General features: G+C 36.8%; 1 protein-coding gene across 1 annotated transcript in view; it reads right to left on the minus strand.

The window, feature by feature from the left end:
• Positions 1-25,986, minus strand: part of ano8b (anoctamin 8b) — a 33,229-nt gene that overhangs the window by 5,231 nt on the left and 2,012 nt on the right. Inside the window, exons 2-16 of the mRNA XM_079858355.1 lie at positions 18,335-18,445; positions 13,556-13,688; positions 12,497-12,635; positions 10,728-10,824; positions 10,355-10,471; positions 8,712-8,839; positions 7,258-7,419; positions 7,022-7,174; positions 6,395-6,521; positions 6,021-6,076; positions 5,770-5,844; positions 4,860-5,597; positions 3,087-3,278; positions 2,841-2,972; positions 588-698 (exon numbers count right to left, since the gene is read on the minus strand). Coding sequence (XP_079714481.1) covers positions 588-698; positions 2,841-2,972; positions 3,087-3,278; positions 4,860-5,597; positions 5,770-5,844; positions 6,021-6,076; positions 6,395-6,521; positions 7,022-7,174; positions 7,258-7,419; positions 8,712-8,839; positions 10,355-10,471; positions 10,728-10,824; positions 12,497-12,635; positions 13,556-13,688; positions 18,335-18,445 — 2,471 coding nt within the window. The remainder of the gene's footprint in view (positions 1-587; positions 699-2,840; positions 2,973-3,086; positions 3,279-4,859; positions 5,598-5,769; positions 5,845-6,020; positions 6,077-6,394; positions 6,522-7,021; positions 7,175-7,257; positions 7,420-8,711; positions 8,840-10,354; positions 10,472-10,727; positions 10,825-12,496; positions 12,636-13,555; positions 13,689-18,334; positions 18,446-25,986) is intronic.

The following is a 25,986-nucleotide window of genomic DNA, read 5'->3' on the forward strand; positions in this document are numbered from 1 at the left end:
AAGAAATGCCTTCTGGGCAGATTTACTAACAGCTTGCTCCAGCGCAAACCCTCTTTTGGCGCTAAAAAAACTACCGTCATGATTTACTAACGACACGCAGTGAAAAATGAGCACTGAAAAGGTGTGGACAGTTATTTTTGAGGCTGATCTTATTGCATATGCACTTGTAGGAGTTTTGCTTTCGGAGGCAAAATTTATAAGAGCAGAGTATTTAAATGAATCGCGCAACGTGATTTATTAAGCTTTGCGCAAGTCAATTTACTGGTATTTGAGGCATTATTTACCGCCCAAAAAAGTATGTCTTAAACCAGATGATAATTTGCGCTACTCTTGGTAGATTGTGTTGGTCATTATGGAAATGATCCAGCTGAGTCTGTGTTCTTTAATTTGTGCGTTGTCAGAACTTTCCACTCCCATCTGTGTTTTTTTGGAATTGCGCTCTCACACTAATTTGCCTTGTTTAGTAAATCTGGCCCTTACTTTCCTAAACATTCTTTGGTCAATCACTACTACTAATATAAAACTAAATACTTTGTTTAAATCATCAGAATGGCTCTTGAGGGGTTGGGTGGTGGATGGGCTATTACCTTAAATGCCTCTTTGCGCTGAAACTCCAGCTTGGCCATTTCCTCTCCCACCCAGCTGGGGATGTCTGGTATTGCCACATGAATGATATACTTCAGTAGAACTGCAAAGTGCTGGTCATAAAAAGAAAGACAGAAAGAAGAACAGAAGCCAAAGTCTGTTTATTATCATTTCCCTCACGTGTGGCATAACAAAAATCTGAATACAGTTCTCCTGGAGTCACGGCGCAGAAAATACAGTCTTTAACACCAAATCCTATAAATAGAAGAAAATAGAGGGCTTCAAGTGAAAGAGGTCAGTTCAGAAGGATCTTCAGACTAACTGGCATGGTTTGAGAATTGAATAGAGGTATGGTTCATAATTGGCCTGAAGACATAGAAGTGTTAACAATAACTTTTTAAATGTGAATGACAAAGCTACACTCGTGCTTTCAGCCCTGGGGGTGCCATAGCTTTTTTCTCCTAAAGGCTGGAATAAACTACACAACTTTTGCCCCGATATGCAGTTTTAACAAGGCGATTCTAGTTGCTGAAATGCAGAGTCGGTCTGCATATTTTGGGCAGTCAGAATTGTCAGATTTAAGAGAAAATTGAGCAGTGTATTATGGGCATGGACTGATTTTTTAGCATCATACTATGATTCCATCCAGTATGAAAAAATCAAGCATGTTTGATATTTTGAGCTAAAGCCGGGGACACACTTAATGACTAGCTGACACATTCTAAGACTGAACTGAACACACTTACAGACTGTTTCCAACGACTGGAGCAGATTTTAAACACTGACTGTGAACCGACTAAAATGCGACTGTCTCTGACTCGGCGCGTTTGTGCAGGATCAGTAATAAATATCAAATTACATTCATAATCTGCCTAACAGTCGTTAACTTATAGTCGTGTCCCCGGCTTAACAATTACATGAACAGAGAAACGCATGCTAGTTCACCCTTTTATCCAAAGTGAATACAGTACAATTAGTAACTTCATAACCTACAACACTAATGATGTCAGGGTTCAGTTAGAGTGAAATATGCCAAGGGTCAGACTACACAATATTTTTGGCTTTTATGATAGTCACTGTGACATATTATGCGATTTTGACTCCTCAATTCTTGCCGAGTCGTAGACAAGAAACATGTCAGACTACATGTTACTTTTCGACCAATCATCGCATGGCATCTTTAACGATGTGCGTGATGTCATTGAGAAGGAGGAAATAGCAACTGTTACCCTAATGCTAATTCCAGGACTCACCAGGTTAGCGCCTCTGCTATCGTTCGTCAGCATTTATCTATTTGGTAGTCTTCATGGTAGTCCTTCAAGGAAACATCATAGAGGCAGGAGTATTGTTGCCATAGCTTCACAAACCTTTCCTCCATTGCATGATTCCACCTAGCAGCACCAATAACATCGTCTCTCTTTTGTTTCGCCATGTTTGAAAGCTGTGTATGGAAGAGATTCTGTGCTCCTATTGGTTAATGTCACAGATGTGACGGAACCATAGACTGTAAGTAGGTTAGACCCGTAGACCCATAGACCCGTAGGTTTCTGAAGAGCATTTTTGAAGCCCAAAGTGGGCGGTGCCAGCCGTCGCCATCTTGGCAGCGCGTCACTCCCGGATAACAGAAAATGGGCAAAGAGGTGGGATTAGCTGAGGTGACGTGACGGCTAACAGACAGCAGACAAACGGCTAGTAGTGACAGGCAGCGGCAATCCACCTGTCACTCAAGTGGCCACGCCCTTAATTATGAAGAACTTTAAGGGTTAATATAATTGAAACAGATGAGTAAAAAAAATTATTCACCCCTCACAGTTGTCATGAAGGGCAAAATTAGCTATATGGACCAATATATAGAATTTTTTGAATTTTGGGCATATTAACATCTCTTATTAACTCTCTTTTGGAGCCTGTCTCTAGCGGCCAGTCGATGAATTGTAGTTTAAGTCACTTTTGTGTAGGTTTCAAGAGAGAGACCGGAAGGTTGCCGCTTGGACAGAACCCATCATGGAGGGCCGAAAAAAATGCTAGACTTTCTGTCGAAACGTTGTGAAGCAGCGCAGGCGCAGCGTTGGTTGTCATCCACTATGACACACTGTGCGAGATAATCGAATCATTCTTTTCCCATTGTCGTTTACAAATGATCACGACATCCTAAGTCAAATGGATCGTGACAAAAATGGGCTGATATTGTGTAGTCTGAACTTGGCATTAGATTTATAGGGAGTGTGTGTATGTGCTTGAGTGTGAGTGTGTACCTCTAGGATGACGATTGAGATAATGGCCATCTCAGGACTAAGCCAGGGAAACAGTCTCTGTAGCTGCCCACACTGACCAATCAGATAGCAGTTCACTATGATGGCAATCAGACCCATGGCTTCCATAACTGTCTGTGCAATGATACAGGATTTTACACAACCTTGTGATTTAAAGACACTCCTAGAACAATGTCAACTGAACACATTTGTCCTTTATGTATTTCAAAGTACTCGGTGTAGTCTAACCTGCCACTGTCCGATGCTCCCCACCCTCAAGCCGAAAGGTCTCTGTAGGCTGGTGCACAGTTTAAACGCGTCACTCCGGATCTCAATGATATTGTTGATGAGGGCACACATGGCGGCCAATGGGAAGGCAGATGAAAAGAGAACCACATATCCAAACTGGACAAACATCTCCTGGTAGTCCTGAAACGTGTCCTGGAAAGCAGTTAAGAGACTTTGTTTTAGAAGTTTAGAGGTTTTCTGAAAGTATGTCAGTTGGAAGTATCTGTTTGACTGCAGGCGATAGAATATCAGTAATCTAGAACACACAGATATTCATTGTTTTCTGATAACACACATACATTACAGAGACATTTGCAGTAGCCTCCTTTAGTCAGAAACCATTGTGTTCCATTTTAAACATTATATAAATGAAAATTTAATGAAAAAGTCTATTATGCTCACCAATACTGCGTTTATTTAATCAAGAATATGGTAAAAACAGTAATATTGTAAAATATTATTACAATTTGAAATGCATGTTTTCTATTTTAATATAATTTTTAAAATGTAATTTATTCCTGTGATCATAGCTGAATTTTCAGCATCATTACTCCAGTCTTCAGTGTCACATGATCCTTCAGGAATCATTCGAATGTGCTGATTTACTGCTCAACAAACATTTCTTATTATTATCACAGATGCAAATTGTTGTGCTGCTTAATATTTTTTGGAAACCATAATACATTTAATCTTATTTGTGTACAATCATCTGCTAAACAACTTTAACACACTAGATATACATTCAAGGCTTTAAAATCATAATTGGTTTGACATCCAAAAAGAAACATTTTAGTGACATAATACAAATAAGCACAAATGTTAGACCGTCACCGTTTTACCTGAAAATGGAAATCTTGGCAATGTTCAGTGTACGAATAATATGAGCAAAACTGACTGTGAAAAAAGCTGACTCTTTTGCAAATTCTCCTCTTAAAGGCAGGGTAGGCGATTTGTTCCAGATTTTTTTTTTGTTATGCTGGTTGAAAGTCTCTTCACATCCTGATGGCAATCACTAAGTTAAGTGGTCTAAATATATTTATATGTAAACTATCAGTCAAAAGATTTTTAATGTTTTTAAAAGAAGTCTCTTCTGCTCACCAAGGCGGCATTTATTTGATTAAAAAAATAAAAAATAAAATTGTAATATTGGGAAATATTATTACAATTTAAAACAGCTGTTTTCTAAGTGAATATAGAGTAAAGTGTAATTTATTCCTGTGATCAAAGCTGAATTTTCAGCATCATTACTCCAGTCTTCAGTGTCACATGACCCTTCAGAAATCATTTTAATATGATGATTTGATGCTCAAGAAACATATCTCATTATTATCAATGTTGAAAACAGTTATTTCCATTTTTATTTCAGGATTCTTTGATGAATAGAAAGTTCAAAAGTACAGCATTTATCTGAAATAGAAAGCTTTTGTATTTATGTATATATTTTTGTATTATTTAAAGGTTAGATTTTTGTGAATATTTTGAATGAAAAACTAAGAGGAGAAACTGGAAAATTTTTGCTCATATTTACAATGGGTGTCAATATTTCTGGAGGCCACTGTCTGTTTACACAAGTCGGCTTGTTTTAATGAAGATGAAGGTGAACACTGACTTTTCTGAAGACATATTTAACTAAAGATTCAGTTAGTTTTGAACATTTTCTGTGAGCAAACACCACCAATGCGGTGTGAAATGTGTTTGTTTGTCTTAGACTGTACGTATGGAGTGTCTTCTGACCTGGTACGTTTGCATGCAGCTCTCGATCTCGGCCTGTGTCAGCGTAGCGGATTCTTGCTCCTCAGGAGGATCCATCCATGAATCTCTCTTCGTCTTACTGTCAGCCCTCTCTAAGCTCCGCCCCCTCTTCCTGAGCCTCATTGACGTGCTGTTCTCAGCTCCTGTTGTCAGCGGCTCCCCTGTCAGTTCCTTCATCTCTGGAACCCCGTTTTCATCATCATCATCGCACATCTCAAAAACCGAGGCAGGATCCATGCCCCTCTCCACCATGGTGGGGCTCCCCTCCTCCAGGAAGCTGTCGTCCACTGGGCTGACGCAGCTCGCGGACTTGCGGTCCACCTTCTCAATGAAGCTGACCTTTCGCAGCTTCAGGCCGCAGTCAATGAGGCTCTCTGATTCGTTCTCTTCTTCGCTGTGCCTCTCCCCAGGCTCCTCCTCCACATCCTCGTCTGGGACGCCACAGCCACCGTTGAGACACATGCGTTCTCGCCTCTCTTGGGGGCCCTCCTCACCCATCTGTGGGCCGCGCAGACCTGACCCGAGCACAGTGGGGTCGCTGGGCGAGACCTGCGCTCGTCCTGCTGCGAGTCGCCCGTACTTGAGCAGTGCAGACACCAGCAGCTCCCAAACAGCCCGCAGCGTGAGCTCACCCAATCGGTGCCGCTCGGCCAAGTAGGGCTGCAGGACTTCCTTCATGTTCTGCACAAACTGCCGGATAATCAGCAGTGTGGCCAGCATCTACATCAATAGGGACACCAACAAGTTATACTCTCACATGACAAGGCTGAACATTGATACAGATATCCCAATTTCAATTCCAATTTGATTTGAGTAATGTATTTGGTCATATTTAAGTTCAAATGTCCATTTTGATTACATGCGAAATTCTGGTCCAGTCAGAGTCTCTCACCTCTTTCAGACGCTCCATGTCTTTGAGGTAGAAACCAATATAGAAAAGGCTGAGATAAGAATTTACAAACTGAAACTGAGAAAGAAAGAAAGAAAGAAAGAAAGAAAGAAAGAAAGAAAGAAAGAAAGAAAGAAAGAAAGAAAGAAAGAAAGAAAGAAAAAGTTTCAGGACCAAAATGTGAACATTTTAGATACAAAATGTTGAATACTCCAAAATGTATACGGATATATTATTATTTTATAAGTACTTACAAGAACCATTTTGATGATGAGATTTTTCTCATAGGCACTCTGGAGTCTGTAGTTTTCTGTGGGAAACAGAAGATTCAGACATTAGTATTCACCTCACAGAGGCCTGACAACTAGCCTGCATTCATCTTCTTTCTCCTTCTCACTCCTATGTTTGGCTTCTGTATTCCAAAAATCCAGACCAGTAGCCTTGCTACTTTTTTACTATTGACTATCAAAACAAAACCTCCTGAATTTAGTGCACAATTCTGTCCTAAAATTTTGTTTTGTTGAATACAATGTTCATGAAAAGCTTAAATAATGAATTAAGCAATTTAGCACAAAGATACACATTCAAGTGACAGCTGCATTGAGTGAGTGAATATAAACTGGCTCACCCATGTCATTTAGCCAGCAGGCGATCTTTCTGTACACCTCATCACACGCCGTCACAGTGATGGCCAACATGATTTTAGGGATAAATCTTGCTACTCGTGGAAGCTCCTTAATCCCCATCACAAATTCCTGCCAAACATCACTCCATTACAACTCACATTAAATGAACTGGTTTCCAAGTATTTGCACTGAATAATATGTAAATTTTATTATTTTGATCATATATTATGATGCAACAAATATTATTATTGTTTTTTTCTCCATGCGCTCCACGTAAAGTTTAATGCTTAATTTTTTAAGTAACATAAAAACATTTTCTTTAAAAGAAATTGCATCCCTCTCACATACCCTTAAAATAAAGATTTTTTTTGTGGCTAAGAAACTATATTGGAACTATGTGTACATGGCCTTTTTTTTTTTAAGTCAACCTAACAATATTAGGTTAAAATGAATGTAAAAGGCAAAGTGTATATCTTAAGGTCCTGTGAATTCTTAAATACTTCACTATTTTTAATTACCTTTTTGCCTTTACATAAAATCTTCCTGTGGTGTTTTAAAATATTTTTTACAAGTACAAAAAGTACATTTTGCTAAATGATTAAACGTGTGTGTTAGAGTGTGTAACTCACCTGAAGCTCAAAGCAAACGAGCATGGCCAGAAATACAAAGCAAAGGCATAATATACAGACAGGAAAGCTGACCAGCCATCTGAACACCCTCCTCCTCCACGGAGGGTAATAAAACTCTTCACAGCCCGTCACCGGACTGCATCGCTTCACACCCTGACCCGAAGAGCAATAGAGAAAAAATATTTAAAGGGAAGTTAAAAAAAGATGTGTTTTCAGACACTTTACCCTGTCATTACCCTGAACTGAGGTCTGGGCTCCTCCAGGGACTCGGCTGGGGTGTCCAGTGTTCCCCACTTATAAGCGAGCTCTGCACCTCTGCGTTTCCAGCGCTCCAGGAACAACGTGGCCCACACCACATTAAAGAGAGCAAACACCACACAACAGATATCCCTGCTGGTCTGAGAACATAGTGACAGAAATATAGATCACATGAACAGAATATGAACAGTAGTAGTATAAATCAATTCAATATAAATGAATATGGCAATGTTAATGTATTTGGTCTTGGCGGATTAGAGGCCCTATCTTGCACCCAGCGCAATTGACTTTGTACACCGACGCATGTATCATTCCTATTTTGCACCCGCGCACTGCGGACTTTTCCCTCCACAGACGCACGTCGGTAAATTAGGAAATGAACTTGCAGCAGTTCTCATTTTTAGAAAACCATACATTATTACAAGGAAAAATATTAACACACGAGGGAAATCATTGTGGTGTCCATGAAGATGTGAAAAAATAGGCATAAATCTAGCTTACACATTTACCTAAATTTTTATACGCGTTTAACCTTATTTGGGTGGGTTTCTCCCATCCCCATACAATGTCACTTCTCTGTCTTTTACGGCCCTGACGAGAACGTCGGTCTCCTCGGCTGTGAACCGCTCCTGGGGTGCGCCTGGCAAATCCGTCGTTATAATAGCAATCCGCCATGGATCAAGCGCACCTGCTTTTAAAGGGAACGTGAGATGACGCTCTGATTGGTTTATTTCACGTTACGCCCAAACCACACCTATGAATAATGTAGCTACTTCAGACCAACCCATTTTAGATTTGCATCGGGCGCAAGAGTCATTTATCCCACCGGTATAATAGCAACAGCGCCCAAGACGCGCCCACAAAGTTACTTGCGTTTCGCGCTTGATAGTTGCGTTTCAGATCGTTAAAATAGGGCCCTCAATCTGCTACACTGCTGCAGAGCAAGTATGGACTTGCTACTGCCATTAGATACACAGACACGCTCCTGTGAGTATGTAAGATATGCTGCTGCATGAACAGACATACTGTACAGAAATCCTGTTGCAGATCTAGGGAGGTGGAGCTGGGGGAGGTGGAGGGTTTCAGACGAACTCTGATAGCACGCTGCAGGACTAGCTTAGAGCAGAATTCGGTCTTAATTGTCTTAATGAGCAGAATGAACCAGACTATTTAAATGTTGGGCAAGTAATCTCATTGGCTGCAGGATCAGCAGAGGCCAGTCAGCTTGTGTCATGCGGTAATTGCTAACAGATTGCATGTAAAGGACCGTGCCATCAAGCGTTTCATGTCTGAACTAGATATATCATCACACATGTGGATTCCATAAATGACATTTAATTCAGCTTTAATTTATGGTACAGTTTCAAAACTCTTGGAATATAGCGGATGAGTCACTTTTATGGAATTTTATGGTGTTTAAGTGGTCAAATACCTGATCTGATTCTGTGAGCATCCACAATACAAAGCCAATAACAGCTGGATACAACATGGAAGTGGTGTAGAAACCCAGCCAGGCAAAGTACATGGCAATCTTCGCTCCAAAATAATCACAAATATCATCTAACAGAAAACAAAGAGGACACAGACTTAGACCAATCATTCAAGCAGGGCTTTAGCAAAAAAGTGATCAAATCAATAATAATCAGTAATGAAAATAATCGACAATGAATTTGTTTATTGATTAATCACACTTGCATGCTATGCACAGAAAAAAACTGTTAATCAGAATTAATTCGGACAAAAATATACATTTTGCTAAAATATTTGTTGTTAGACATTAAATGTAGGTTTAAAATTGTACATGTATTATTTTATGAGAGGACAAAGGGACTATTTTAATGGAGTATAAATGTTATATAATTACTACGTTCATATGAATGTGTGTGTATCTCATACCAGTTAACATTTAGCCTTTGCTTTTGTTAATTATCATTTTTAATTGAGTGATTTTAACTTCTTAACTTTAAAATGGTAACATTATGTGCTAAAAGGGTTGAAAAATAAATATTACATTCTGAACAACAAAAACCTGTTTTTTTGTTGTTTGGAATATAATATTTCTTTTTCAACCCTTTTAGCACATAATGTATAGCATTAGCCTACTGTTAAGATTCCTGTCTTATTTTCCCCTGTCTGGTGTTCAAGGACTCTAATTTTGAAGTATATTTTTGTTCTCATTGTTTCTGTTTTCTCACTTCCTGGTTTAGCCACTGTTTGCCTTCTCTGTTGCCTTAGAGATTGATTTCCTTCACCTGTTAGCCTCTGTTATCTCAGGTACTTAAACCCCAGTGTTGCCTTTGTTCTTTGTCTGGTGTTGTCCCTTATGGTGGCAGCATCGTGTGTGTGATACTCAGTTCTGTCTTGATTTATCGTGTCTTCTTGTCGAATATGGATTCAATGTTTTTGCTTTCATTTCATGTACCTGGATTTATTGTTTGTTAATAAATATAAGTGATGTGAAGTCCGATTCATTTCTGTGAACTGGTTCTTTCAGAGAGTTTGTTTCAATGAACCAGTTAAAAAAAAAAAAAGATTAATGGGTTCCTTATGTCATCACGTAATGATGTCACTACTAATTTATTTTCTAACAACTCGGTGTCATGTTATATCTCTGAAACATTCAAATAAGGTCATTTGTGTGAACGCATATTGCTGATTATTGCCTTTCAAGTTAATGGTGTTTGTGGTCACAGTTTCATTCGCTGATCCATCATGTCAGACACGACTGACTAATATAGAGTAACCTTCATCTTGGATAATATCGCTAAAAGTTTCACACCTACAACACACATTACAGACATTTGATGCAAAAACGCAGATATGTTCTACATATCTATAGTATACAGAAAGAATAAACCAGTCTTATAATGTAAATTTTTGGGCACTTTTCAGCTGGTCAGTCTGGGAGACCAGTTGGTTAAGCTGGGAGACCATATAAAGGAAAGTTAACAAAACCAGCAAAAGTGTTTTTCTTTTCAGCAGGGTTAGCAACATTACTTCTCAATTCACAAAACATCAACAAAGCTGACACCAAAAAATGTGTATATTTCAATGTTGACTTCAATAACTACTAACCTAGGGGCTGTTTCTCACACACGGCCTGCACCCATGACTTCATCAGCTGTCCCAGAATCCTCTGCTCATGAAGCGGGAAGACTTGCTGGATCACACCTCGCGCCCTCAGCTCAGGAACTGGAACATACACACACAGTGCACGCTCACTAACACACACACACAACATGAACAAGTATTCAAAACTTTGGTAAAACTTTTCCTTCTTGAAACCTTCAGCAACATATGAAGTGTCAGCCTGCACATTTAAATAGCTTTCAGGTAATCCAGACACCGATACACAAATATGAGTGACTTATACATACATACAGGCCACTGGTACAGCTCAGGCACACACTTCTCAGGGCTCTCATAAAGTCTAAATATAAGAACTCACTGATTGGCTGCCCTTCCAGGAAGTGGATGTTGTGAAGGGCCTCCCCATGTTTAGCTCTGAGATTGTCCAGCCAGTATTTGATTATGCTTTGGCGTTCCTGTGAAAAGAATACGCTTCAATCTATAACAATGTCCGCGGGATACAAAAATGTACAACCCAACTCGATGTCTCAATGACTTCATTCTTTAAAAGAATATCATGGGCTAACTCAAACCTAAGCTCTATTGACAATGTCCGTGATGTCGATAAACACAGAAGAAAAACTGATTCGGCTCTCAGTTTATAACCAAAACAAATAGTTTACAGTCATGTGATTACAATGGACGTCTATGGGGCAAGATATTAACCATTTAAAAGTAAAAAAGTGACACTTATTTTTTGTACAAATAATTAAAATGTAATCTAAATGGCTGTCTGAAATCGCATACTCTCTAGAGTAAGTACTTATTTTATACTTAAGTAGTTACTAAAAAGTAGAGCACTAAAAAGTACGTTCTATGTAGTATGAATGTAATGTGGATGCACTACACCATGTTGTTACTGTCATGTGATCTACCAGCGTCAGTTGCATCGCTTCACTGCCATTCATAAATCCTCTCCCGTGGCCTCATGGGATAGTAAAGTGTCCAACATCTGCGCACTTCAGAATCTCGCCGGAAGAAGTGAGTCATCCGGGTACTTTTTGCCTACACTTTTATGAGTACTGCAATTTGGACATACTTCTTTTGTCACATCCTGTTTTTCGCCTACTATAAAGTAGGGAAGTATGCGATTTGGGATGCAGTCATGGTTTGAGGTGGTGCTACTTTTCAAGTTTACCAATGATTTACCAACATCATTTCTGCGTGTAGTGTTTGCTCCATGTGAAAACTGCTTTATGGTTAGAACATCATGTCCCTGTGTATTCTTGGGCTGTACATCATCATCATCACAGATTTATTGGGATCATCGGATTAACATGGTCAGGACATGTTGAAAACAGTGTTACTATAATATTATTTATATGCTATTATAGTGTTTATTAATATTTGAATAAGCTTTTATTTTTATATTTTCATTTGTCATTGTAATTTCAGTTGAAGTTTTAGTCATTTTTTATTAGTTTTTGTTTTTTAACATTCCTATTTACTTTTAATTTATTTTAATTCCAATTTTAGTAATATTAGTACTTCAACTTACTTTATTTCAGTTGGTTGTTATGTAGGTTTTCATCTAATATTTATATTTTATTTCAAATTCTTTTACATAAATATTAAGTTTATTTGTGCTGTATGATCTCCATATAGGCTAGACTTTCATACAAGTGCATTCCTTTACACATATGTCTCAGACAGATGTTGATGAAGTTTGGTTGTTGCTTTTAAAAATAAAAGCCACTATTAATCCAAAATACTCCCTTATGGAACATGTTAACTTTGTAAGTTACTTATAAGAATGTGTAATTACACTTTATAATTAGTAACGTGCAATTTTTACATTAAAGAGCTATTCTACCTGACTTAACTAAAAAATTTTTTTGTTGGTATGAATTAATGTATTTAGGTTTATTCAGTGATAATAAATACTGTTTTTCACTTGAATAAAACTAGTTATAATTTTTAGTTACCACTTTTTTTTAGTGAATGCATTTTTTTCTGTTTAAATAAGATGTCAAAAGCCCTCTTGATATTAGTGTAGTGAAAGTCCAGTAACTACAAAAATCCTAAACTTGAATTCTGAATCCTGTATACAGGCAAGTCAAAACTTGTATGCTCAATATTATTAAGGACCTGTGAAGTGAAGAAACAGAGTTCACTCTCAATGTTGTCGTAGATGTAATCTTCCTCACAGGAGAAACTGCGAGACCCGCCACCAAACTCCGGCTTCACAGCTTTCTGCAGTCCCATCTCTTCGGCCCCTCGTAAAAGACTGACCACACAACAACAAAATACATCAGCATCAGTCAAACTTAAGATAGCCTCTAACCATAAACACTATGATCAAGCAAAGAAAAAATAACCGTCTTAATGTTCCGAAACAAACTTTCTTTGTACTCTACCGTTCAAAAGTTTGAGGTCAGAATGTTTTTTTTTATTTTAAAGAAATTAATACTTTTATTCAGTAAGGATGCAATAAATTGATCACCAGTGAGTGTTGAGACATTTATAATGTACATACGATTTATATTCCCCCAAAAAATACAGTTTTTGATTCATAAAATTATTCTAAAAATATTATCACAAAAATGTTAAGCAGCACAACCGTTTTCAACGTTGATAATACCTAATAATAACAATACCTAACCAAATCAGCATATTATAATGATTTCTGAAGAATCATGTGACATGATGCAGAAAATCAGCTTTGATCACAGGAATAAAATTACATTTCACAATATATTCAAATAGAAAACATTAATTTTAAATTGTGATTTACACAAATATTAAATATTAATTTTACACAATATTGAGGTTTTTACTATATTTATGATCAAATAAATGCAGTTCTGTCATGACAACTCTGAAGATTTTTAGCATGGTAATGGATATGACATTGTTAATGTATTTGGTCTTGCCGTTGCTGTTGACAGAACTTGGCATTCTTGTTGAGAATCAGAGACTCTTACTGACCCCATACTTTTGAACGGTAGTGTATTTCGATGTGGTCCCATGAGGCTCTGAACTTCTCAGGCGTTCTTTAGAGGCTCATGTTGGAACATGACAATAAACATCAAACAAGCATTTGCTTGACCCTCATGCCTCATTACATCACCTGAAGAAACCATTAATAAATATAACAGAAGAAACTAAAAGAAAGATAAAAGCTGTTTCCTTCCCATGCCCTCTCACTTTTCGTATGTGGCCGTGACGAAGAAGGCGTGCATTCTGGTGTGTTTGTGATGTCGGATCTGGATAATGAGTTCTGGGATGCCGAGCCGTATGTGGTTCAGAAGCCAGAGCAGCGTGTGGTCATCTGTGGTATCTGCACGGAGACAAATATAAACACCTCAGTCTCAGTGATGACCAATATACATTATTTATTATGTTCAGATACACTGCTGAAAAATACAGCAAAAATCATCCTGAATTTTCATGCTGGTCCAGGCTGGTTTAAACTAGCATGCCTAGCTAGTGACCAACATCCATAACAAATGCCTGTGTGACCATCTATTTTGTTTAAAATACTAGTTCACAAGCCTAAATAATGTAAATGCAGCCAGAAATACATGATACAACAGGAATTAAATCCTTTCAACTAATTCTACTTTGTTACTTTCAGATTACAATTACATTACATCATATTCAGTGGCATGCAGTGGTGTTCTGAAATGAGGAGGCAAAATCATTTTAATATATATATATTTTTTTAAATCAAATGTAAATTTGTGTCCCAGTTACACATAATGTTGGCACTGGTTAAATAAATATTACATCAAAAAAAGAGAAACCAAATACAAATCTATTTTGTATTTTTACATTAACTATGCAATTAATGTTCTATTTAGGGATGCACCGATCCACATTTTTTCACTTCCGATCCGATCCCGATACCTGAATTTGGATATCGGCCGATACCGATACTATTCCGATACCAGAGCTGTGTTTGCTTTAATATTATTATTATCATTATTGTTTATTTTATATGATGCTGAAATAAACTTCTCTCAACAAGCAAGTAATGATATGTTATGTACGTATGTATGCATGCATGTATGTCCCAAAAGGCAACTTGAGGTAAGTATAAGGTCAGAAAAGGAAGTCAGAAAAACAGGAAATCCTGTTAACAGGAAAAATCCCATTCTGAAAACAAATATGCAGCTGGGGTTTCAAATTGATTGTCATGATGTCAATATTTATTACATTCCCAAAATGTCAAATACTTGCGTCTTGAAATATAAGAAAAGTGCAAGTGTAACGTTAACGTTAAACATCTTACACACACTATCTGAAGGGTGATCCTCGCTCCGATGCAGTAAATGCTCGATCAACGTCAACATCGTGCAAACAAACAAGCGGATTTTGCCTCAGACGCGCGTCAATTTCGTTTCAAACTTTTGCTTTTTACGCACGTCAATTTTTCTCTGGACGCGCGAATGGATTCAAAATAGACGCGGTAGACGCGAATTTGACGCGCTATTCGCATTTGGTGTGAACGCACAGTAACGTGGTGCTTTTTTAAATGTTTGATTGCGTTCGTTGTGTTGTACGACGCGAGGAAGCTTCAAAAGACTCTGAATTACAGCTTTGCAAACATTACATTTTGCTGTCTTGCTCTGCGGTGTTTCCAGTGTGAAGTATATCCACACAGCGGACGTTGTTGGCTAGCCGCAAACTGCGGAATAGATTTCCTGAGCGGGGGCGTGTCTCATAACTCTGTGTCTCATTGAGCCGCGCCTCCGTTCAGGAAATCCATTCCACAGTTTGCAGCCAGCTAGCAGACTAGCCGGCGGGAATCACTTTTGGAGTCATTTCAGCAGACGTTAAAGCGAGCGCAGACATGACTCATGGATATCGGATATCTCCGCAGGTTGGATCGGGAAAATCCGATACGTGAATTACGCTGGTATCGGGTCCCGATACCGATACTGGATCGGATCGGCCCCATCCCTAGTTCTATTTATTAAAACCAAGTATAAATGCCAAGTATAATAGTCAACTTATTTTCATCTGTTCTCATCAAGCTCAGATCAACACTGGTAACGGACACAAAAATGTGCCTTTAATTTCACCCCACTAAAACCCCGACACTGTCATCGTGTTTTCAGGGCATTTCAAATTTGATTTTGACGTGACATAAAGCAGTGATATCTAAGTGGCTGAGTTTTTTACTTACTTTTTAATTAGTCTTCCCATTAACGCATAATTTTGTTCATTCAGACCGATTCGCGAAACACGCACCAAAACAAGAGGCGAGATTTAATGCACAAACCCATCATATCCAATCATAACCGATCGTATCCAATCATAGCGCAATGAAGGCATTGCCTCCTCTCACGTGACTTCCCCCATTCATTCTCAATTACCCCCCACCAAACCCACCACACGCTTTAGGGGGTCTGTTGAATGTCAATGGGCTCAGGGGAGGCAAGAGAGACGCGACGTCCCATGTGAAACTTTACCCGCTGGTGTCGCAGTTGGACAGTGTTAGTTTAGAAAAACGAGTGAATTCACATTTTGTAATATTTGCGTTGTTTTATTTTCTCATCCAATTTTTTGAGGAGGCACTGCCTCCCTTGCCTCCTCGGAGGAAACGACCCGATCCTATTTGCTATATCAATTAAAACTTTATCAACAAAAAAAAACTTTAAGAAATTAAACTGAAATTTAAAACGTATTCTAAATAATTATTTAGAATTCCCTCATATCTAAATTGTTTTATTCCAAAATATTATTTAATATGATTGAATCAGCCTGATTACATTGGGTTATTGGGTTAAACAAACAAAAGTCATTTTTAAGAATTAGGTATGGTAGAAATAGTACCAACTGCAAATTTTCACTTTCTACAGTGGACAAAAGCGATAAAGATTCTTTTGTGTCTTTTGTGTATAAAGACACTGTTGAGAGCCGCACAGTAATTCACTCACGCTTAAAGTTCCTCAAAAATGACCAAAAAAAAATGTATTACTTCAATGAAATGAAAGTCCTATTTTACTATTTTAGTTCAATCATGTTTTTTTATTTAACATTTTGTATTTTTAGAGATTTTATGGTTGTAAATTATATTTATGCAGTAGTTATAGTCCATTTATTGTCAGGTGAAGGGGATGAGGAGAAGAGGCGAGGACTCAATTGCAGAAACAAAGGGCTTTTTAGTAATAATAAAAATAAAACAAAACAAAACAAAACACAAACAAAAACTACCCCGAGGGGGGAAAACAAGACAGACTTGACAACAGGATCTAAGCAGGACACAAGGGGTACATTCAACAACAAACCAGCACAGGACTGCAAACACAGGGAGAATAAATAGGGAGCAAACAAGGCAGATAACAAGGAAGGACAGGTGGGGCAAATTAATCAATAATCAGGTAACAAGGTGGGCAGGGTTAGACAATCGACAGGAGAGCACATGGCACAAGGAAACACATGACAAGCCATGTGCTCACACAAAACACAAGCACATGGCCAGTAAAATTAATCACAAGCCATGTGCTTACACAGAACGAGACACGCAGCCAATGAGAACACTCATAAGCCACATGTTCACACAGAATATGACAACATGAAAGCACACAGCTAGTGTAAAACACAAGCTGTGTGCTACACAACACAAGACAAGACAGAGCGCACAAGGACGAGCCCAAACTCATCCTGTGCGCTCACAACAGAAGACAAACACGCGGAGCATGGATGTCCGAATCCCGACACAGAACCGAAACCAAACTAAACCGATGTGCTGGGATCCAAACACCACGCCCCGCACATGTAACAAGGCACGTAGACAAGTGAGCACGCTCGAAACCGCACACTCAGACAAAGACGAGACAAAAACCGGGAGTGTCAGAGCTCTGTCACAAAATCAGGAATTTAACTAGACAGGAGTGACAGAACCCTGACATTTATTCACCTTTTGAATATTTTGAAAATTTCCAACTTAAAACTGTCATACATCTTGAATGCTTTTGGAGCACAGACTTAAGTTTGGTTCCAAATTTTATATTCCAAGTTTATATTCTGAAAAATGCACAAAAATACTATTTTCAATAAAAAAATTTCAAGTATTTTCTCAAACATGTTTCGCTCTAAAACTGTGAGAAAATCAAAGTCATACATGTGAAAAAAGTGTTCCAAATTTGTTGATATCTCAAAAAATGAGCTTTTTTAGTAAGATTTTGTTTGAGCGCAGAACCAAACGTTTCCACTAGATTAAATTCGTTTCCCATTCATTTTCAATGCGGTCAAAAATGACCTTGAACGATACAAGTGTGAATATTTTTTTCAGGACCATTTAACCTTTTCGAATCATGTCCATGATTTGTCGTGTGTGTGTGTTTGTTCAAATAGAAAGTGCTAAAACCTATATCAAGTTTTGTACAATTACGATGAAGTAAAAAATTCTAAAAAATAAAATAAAAACAAAAACGTACAATTTTTTGGTAAAAAATGACCAGAGCATCAGAGGATTAATCAGTCATTTTCTCTCTCTCTAATAAGTGCATTATTTTGCAGTGGCTCAAATCTAAGTTATTAGCTCTAAAATTATGTTTCATAATTAACAATGGAAATGACTACACACAAGAGCGTTTAAAAGGACAAAAACCTGACAAAAGTCTTGAAATAAAACATTTGAGAAATGTCCGGTGGCAACCATGGTATAAATATCCCTTCCATATAAAATTTTATCTTAAAACGTTTATAAGGCCACCAAGACTGTGATTTTTGTGTACATGTGGTTTTAGTTTATTTATTTTAGAAATAAGTTTTAGTATGAAAGTTAGCGGTGGATGAATCATGATTTATTTTGTAAAAATGTTCATATGCAGATTTAACACACAAATTTGTACATGGTTAGTGAAAAAGACAAAGTGTGTGCAAACAAAGAATGGATGAGGGAAAGAAAGAAAGAAAGAAAGAAAGAAAGAAAGAAAGAAAGAAAGAAAGAAAGAAAGAAAGCATCTGAGGCACCTGGAAACGTCATAAGGACATCACAGTTCTCTGTGGGCACCGTCTTCATCCAGGATTTATGGGACATGATGTGTCTCCCGGCCTGCAGCAGCCGCTTTCCAAATAGCTTATCTGAGGAACACAACAAGGAGGAGAAAAGAAAACAAACGTCAGTCACTTCGCTACGTTGCTATGGACAAACAGACTCACTCCAAGCCGTTCATTTTCCCCCTCTCTCACAGTGCCAAGTTTAAATGTCACTCTCACACTCTCATTCTCCCCTTGAAACATGAGAAGAGGAGAAAAGCCGAATGCTCCAGCGCTGAAGCCCTGACAGCACAGCGGCCAGTGTCTGAATATGAACAATGACCTCAGAGACCAGAGAGTCTGCTACATGTGCGCCACTGGGGTTGTGAGCTCTTGGTAATCTTAGTGAAGACTTTTTTTTTAAATATTAAAAATGTTTTGTTTTTTTGAACAAACAAGACACAGAAAGATGGATGAATGTATTTAAGCTCAGAGAAGGAGAAATTAAGATATGAATTATTAGAAATTAAGATATGTATATATAACTTATGATGTTTATATTTTAAATAAATGTGTTTCTTTTGAACTTTCTATATATCAAAGAATCCTGAAAAAATGTATCATGCTTTCCACAAAAATATTAAGCAGCACAACTGTTTTCAACACTGAAATTAATAAGAAATGTTTCTTGAGCAGCAAATTAGCATATTAAAATGATTTATGAAGGATCATGTGACACCGAAGACTAGAGTAATGTCTGCTTTAAAAACAGTACACAATCTTACTGACTCCAAATATATAATATATATATATATATATCTTATAATGTGGCACAAATGTTTCATTGCACTGCTCAAGTTTGGGGCAGACGATGCGGTTGTTTAAACAATGCCAGATAGGAACATGTTTTATTATTATTTTTTGCAAACAATATTTTGGATATGTTAGAGGCACACTACACAAAAGAGAAGATCTCATTTGTGATTTATCATTCCTATCATTTGGAAAACATTTTTTATATTGTTTTTAGTTTCAAAATCATCCAATTAAGTCAAAATCAGAAAGAAAGAAAGATAAATAAAGAGGTTCTGGTCAGTCGTGTTGTGTTTTTGGCAGTGACCGCTCTATAAATGTTCAGCTGCTCACAGTGGCTTCATGCTCACTGATATATGACCTTCAGAAAGTGGGACACAGTCTACATAAATCTAACACAATCTCAGGTCACTGTCCAACACCTACTAAATAATCTGCTAGGGAAAGAAAAGGTTATCATAAAATATTGCTAACACACCAAAGCCTAAATGTTTGCACTTGATATCTAACATATAGCTATTACATAATGTAAAGGATCAAGGATTTTATAAAAAAATAATAACAATAGTTAATATTATATATTATATATTTTAGTAAAAAAATATTGGCTATGTTTATACTGCAAGCCTCAATTCTGATTTATTGCTCAGATCCAATTTTAGTTTGTTTTGCTATCAAAATTATTTGGCTATTCACATTTTAAAAAGTGGACAATATCAAATTCGAGAGAACCAAACAGAACCAAAAGCAGACACCTGACAGACGGCACGCAGCACAGGAGGTAAACACAGAGGTGCAAATCACGCGTTCATTTATGAGTTAAGGCAAGCGAGGTGATAAGGAGGATGAGGAGAAAGAGAGCAACGTTTTTCTCGTACAGTTTTTAGATTGTATATGCTTGCATAGAGCTGTCATTGAAATACAATGAGTATAACAGCTCACCCTCCACTGACTAACTTCGCTGCCATCTTCCACATTCAAAGAACTACCGGTGTGTAAAATCTTTGGAGTGACTCCCATCAGCGCAGAATGTTGATCTAGAGTGAAGTCGCATGAATTCTGATATGATTGTTCAGACAGAGGTCGCATTGTAAAACATCAGACCTGTATCTGATTTAGGAACACATATGAAAGTGGCCCAAATCAGAATCGAAATGGTCAGATTCCATGTGGTTTGTGCTGCTCACATCAAAATTATATTTCACTGTGAACATTTTCTAACATTCCAAAATTCCCTCCCTTGACTTAATTCAATTCACATTTATTTGTATAGCGCTTTTCACAATACATATAATATTTATTGTAAAGCAGCTTTACAGAAAATGCATGTCTACATTACAATTTACAGTGATCTGTCATCAGAGGTGACTGTATCCAAATAATGTCCATATTTCAGAAATATACAGTTCTTAGATAATACAAATCATGTGATTAGCTAACATCATGTATTATTTTAAGGAAGTAACAAGGAGCTCATTAAAGTAATTATTACAAGTTGTGAACATAATGATTACAATATAAAATTTGGCAGAGGCAATGTGCATCACTGATAGATTAGTTTTTTGGTCCCACTTTATATTAAGTGGCGTTAAGTACTATGTACTTACATCAAAAAATAAGTACAATGTACTTATTGTGTTCATGTTGTATTGTAAAACACTTTTGCTGCTATTGAGGTGTGATACGGGTAAGGTTAGGGACAGGTGAGGTGGATTGGGTAGGTTTAAGGTGTAAGGGAAGGGTCAACTGTGTAATTACAAATGTAATTACATAAATTAATTACAGCTGTAATTACATGCAGGAATTTTTTAAAATGTAAGTACAATGTAAAAACATGTAGTTACACAATAAGTACATTGTATCAAATTATTAATTTTAATGTAAGTACATAAAGCCACTTAATATAAAGTGGGACCGGCCTACCCTGATATCAGGGTAACAAACTGATGTTTGTTAATGCTGTTTTTATATTTAAAGGGATAGTTCAACCAAAAATGAAAGCGGTCATGATTTACTTACTGTCATGTGGTTCCAAACCTGTATGGCATTCTTTCTTCTGTGGAACATAAAAGGAGATATTTTGAGAAATGTCTCAGTGTTTTTGGTCCATTAAATAGCAGTCAACAGTCACTCCAAATATCTTCTTTAGTTTTCCACAGAAGAAAGTCACACAGGTTTACAAGGACATGAGGGGGAGTAAACAATGACAGTTTTTTTTTTTTTGGGTTACCTATCTCATACTGTATACAAACACATTTTAGTTGTTCAAGTAGGTGCTAATTCAGTCAGAAACAAGTTAAGACTTTATGAGCGAGTCATTGAATCATTCATCCAATCCGATTAAAAAAATATATTTTTTAAATATTTTTAAATTGACTGTTTTGTTTAGTAAAAATATAATATATTAATAATACCCGAAACAATATAACAGTATTTTATGATGCGTGCAACAACAGCTATCCAATTTAACCATAAATTTAAAGCTACACTGTGTAATTTTTTAAGTTGATTCTTAGCAAAAAACACTTTCAAAATGATATGTGCTCATTAATGTGTAACTACTTCTAGCAACTAATCAAGTATTCTCGTAAGCGTAGAATCTGCCATTTAGAAACATACGAGCGAGTCGCTCGAATGGCGGCAGCCATGTTGCGCCTCCGTCTTGAAAATACATTAGCCAAAGAGGGACATACCTGGAAATTCAAGCTTCGCCTTTCGCGTTTTTACACTCAGTGGCACCGTGACGAATGCGAGGGGGAGATTACTCCCGACTGCCGGCAGATTTGAATTAATACGGCCACCGAGTTAAAACGCCCTCAGAATGGGAGGGACTAGAAAGTAATATTCAGATGGTAGTCATAAACAATTTCACCGCTAGATGGGAGAAAATCCTACACAGTGTAACTTTAAGAGGATTTTTATTTCCCACTATAATACAAACAAACAAAGTCAGAACAGATGGCATTAGTACATTGTCTGAAGTAAGGCAATGCAGCAAAAAGGGTAAGAGGGAAGGTTTTTACAATGCCTAAAACACGATCGAGCATCTTGATTTCATCTAAACGCTCCAGCAGCATAACACGTCACTATAGACATCTGGCCAATCATCAGTCAGCGCTCACTGGCTCAGTTTCCTACAACTCTCTAAGCTTTATTTTTACCCGGTGTGTAAAGCCTAATGCAGGTGTGATGCCACGCTGTCATAATGCAACCCATCAGTGAGAAACATGATGGCAGATAGCATCCTTTGGATGTGCAGAGAGAATGCTTCACAAATAATAAGCAATGAAATCTCTGTGAACTTCTAAATGGAGGATACCGCATAAAAACTACACAACCAAAGGAAAATCCTGACCATTTTTGGATTATTTTCAGATGCTGCAGTGATTCACCACAGTAAGTGCACTTCTCCTATCAGAGGAGTCATCAGGGCCAGACATTATGGAGTGCTACAAACAATTATTTCCGAAATGAAAGAGTGCTGAAATTGAAAGTACTGCAAAACAGCAATGCTTCATACTGATGATGAGCCAAAAAAAATCTGGTAATTACAAAATCATTTGAACAGAGCCATTGAAGAATTTACTGCATGGTCAGGAATTGAGTCAACAATAACTACAAGAGGAAGCAAAAATATTTGTTAAAAGTACATTCTGCATTCTGAAATGGCTGAGGTGATACAGTATATTAAATATCACAATCAGAAAAACATATTTTCAATGTATAAGTAAGCCATGTGTTAACAGCAAATGTTTCATTTGCAACTGAGAATATATATTTGGTCCTCCCACGAAGCAATTCCTGTGAAGCAGATAGTTATCTACTCAAATGAATGGGGCATTGTGAAGGAAAGGAGAAATTATGAATGACTGAATGGGCTGGAATTTGAATACAAGCTTGGCACTTGATAATAGACTTTAATAGCCAGTACCATCCAATATTTCTGAAAGTCAGGTCTTTAGAATGTAAAGAAAATATGAAACAAACAGTTACAATGAAATTCATTCAGTCTTTCATATTTTGAAACATACATATACATCAACATATTTGGCTTTTTTACATTCCAAAAAGCAGTTCTAATGTTAAAATGTTTAACCACTTCACCATATCACAATATTGTTTTTTTTTTGTTGCATAGTAACATTCTATTATTTAGGGACTATCACTGCATCTGAAATCGCATACTGTATAGTAGGTAGGCTACTACATTTGGTTTGAAACTTACTTCGCAACCGTTAAACAAAAGATTGTGATCTCGATTCAGACACCCAAGAGATCTTATTCCTAAATGTCTATTAATGTCTATTAAACCTTTGAAAAGAACAATCACAGCTGAACATTCAAATCTACGTTCACCTACTACGACGAGGGAAAACTACGACCCAGAGAGAGCAGGTATGAAACAGCTCCACAAACAGTCTTTTCAAACACACAGTATCATTATATTTTAATTCAAATTATCACAGAAGTACTGGGATAAAGTTTAGGCTATAGTTCGGATGTAAACACTGATGTCTACACTGTTACACCAGTAGGTGGCGACAAGTGACTGTAAAAAAAATGATGTGTCATTGAATCATTGATTTAAAAGATTCCTTCAAATATGCTAATTCATCCAGAAACAAGTGAAGTCTTTATGAGTGAGTCATTGAATCATTCATTCAATCTGATAAAAAAAATAAAAAATTCAAATGAATGAAATATTTTTTAAATAGACTGTTTTGTTTAGTTGTCTATTCAGAATCATGGGAGAATTATGATCTGCGTTAAAAAATAAAATAAAATTGTGATTCTCAATTTATCCTGAAATGTGCAGCTCTCCTATGAATGTGTGAATTATTATGATCTACATTCATCATGTTGTCACTGTCATGTGACCTATGGCGTCAGTTGAGTCGCTTCACTGCCATTCACAAATACTTTCCCGTGGCCTGATAGTAAAGTGAACATCGAATGCACACATCAGAATCTCGACGGACGTAGTAAGTCATCCAGGACCTTTTCACTTACTGTTTTATGAATACTGTGAATTCATTCTACTTGGCTCACTTACTGTTTAACGTTTTAATAATATATTTTTTTTCTTACGCATTTATACATACTGTATACCATGCAAAAATTCGGTAAGGGATCGGTAATAACTTTTTAAATGAATTTTTTTTAAAGAAGTCTCTTACTTTCACCAAGGCTGCCTTTATTTGATCAAAAATACAGTAACAAAGTGATATTGTGAAACATTATTACAATTTAAATAATTTTGGTGCACAAGACACATTTTCTATAATTATCAGTGAGTGCTGCCTAATATTTTTGTGGCAGCCAACCATGATGTTTTTCCCCTCAGGATTCTTTGATGAACAGAAGGTTCAAAATAACAGTATTTATTTTAAATAGAATTATTTTATACACGCAGAATTAACAACTATACACACAGTTATAGATGTAGAACTATTGCCATGCAGTGTGTTTTTCCCCAGTGGCCTGAGAGCGACAACTTCAAATATTTCTGCACTGTATTTCCCAATACTAAACCTACTAAACAACACTCAGTTCTTTATTACATAATATTAATAAATCATAGAAGTTTACATTCAGCCTCATATGATCTGTGTTACACATATTCTGAAGAATGCTGTATTTGTTTATCAGTGTGATGTGAGGAGGAACACAATTTCATAGCTATAACAACAGCTGTTATTATGAGATGTTGAAGGAGAGAAACCTCATCTTGAGTCCCGAGAGTCATCTCAAAATGTAAATGTCTGTCATTTGGAAACATTGGAGTTGAAACATGAGATCATAAGCTGTTAAAGACAGCTGTAAACTTAAAGAGAGTCATACTATGAGGAAACAAGTACTCTTCAAAACAGTTTTGCTTAGGTTTGCCATAAATCTACATAACAAAAATAATAATCTGAACCTACGCTTGGTATTCTTGAGGCTCAAATATAACAACCGTTTTACCACTGTAAGAGATTTGGGTCGACGCAACCTGTTTACAACAGTAACAGATCTCTAATAAATAAACACAATAAAATGGATACCAGAACCAGTTACTAAAATTGCCATCCATCATCAAATTGCTGGCCTTTCATTTAGCTTATGAAATACCAACTGAGGCAATGACATCATGATGTGAGTGCTTATGGTTCAGTTGTACGGAGTTCTTTCTGCCCAACTACTGATGTCAAAAGCCCACTAACACTGAAGAATACAGTCCAGGATACACCAAGTCTTTACACCCAACATATAAATCATCACAAACAAACCTATTCTCTTTATACCAATGGTGAGATATTGCTTTTATACAAAAGTTCAATAAACTAAACAAAGTAGATATTGAGCAACTTACAATTTAGACACAGTATTACCAGTTACTTTGCTTGTTTTTGCACTACCATCAAAATGGTGCTGCCTTCAAGAGCACCTGGGAAAGTCGTATCTCAGAGTTGGGTTGGGCTGTTATTATGAAATATCACGCATTCAAGTCGGAAACATAAAAGGGAAGTAACCTAAACCAAGGGTTTTCAGTCTTTTAGATGCCGACCAAATATGATAATTGTGTGATATATGTTTAAAATGTATAAAAGACCCCATTTATACTGTGAAAATTAACATTATAAATGTGTAAAATAAATTTGAACATATTTAGTTTCTAGTGTTATTCCACCATTATTACTTTTTGTCTACTCACTACTGTACTGTTATATGTATTATTTACTTATTTAAATCAAATTTATATTATTTTATTTTAATATTTTTTTATATATATATTTCAACAAAATGTATTTATTTATTATTTATTTAAAACATTTTTTTTACAAGTTTTTCTC

This window comes from Squalius cephalus (genome assembly GCF_949319135.1).
Source record: "Squalius cephalus genome assembly, chromosome: 22".
In the NCBI taxonomy this organism is placed as follows: domain Eukaryota; kingdom Metazoa; phylum Chordata; class Actinopteri; order Cypriniformes; family Leuciscidae; genus Squalius; species Squalius cephalus.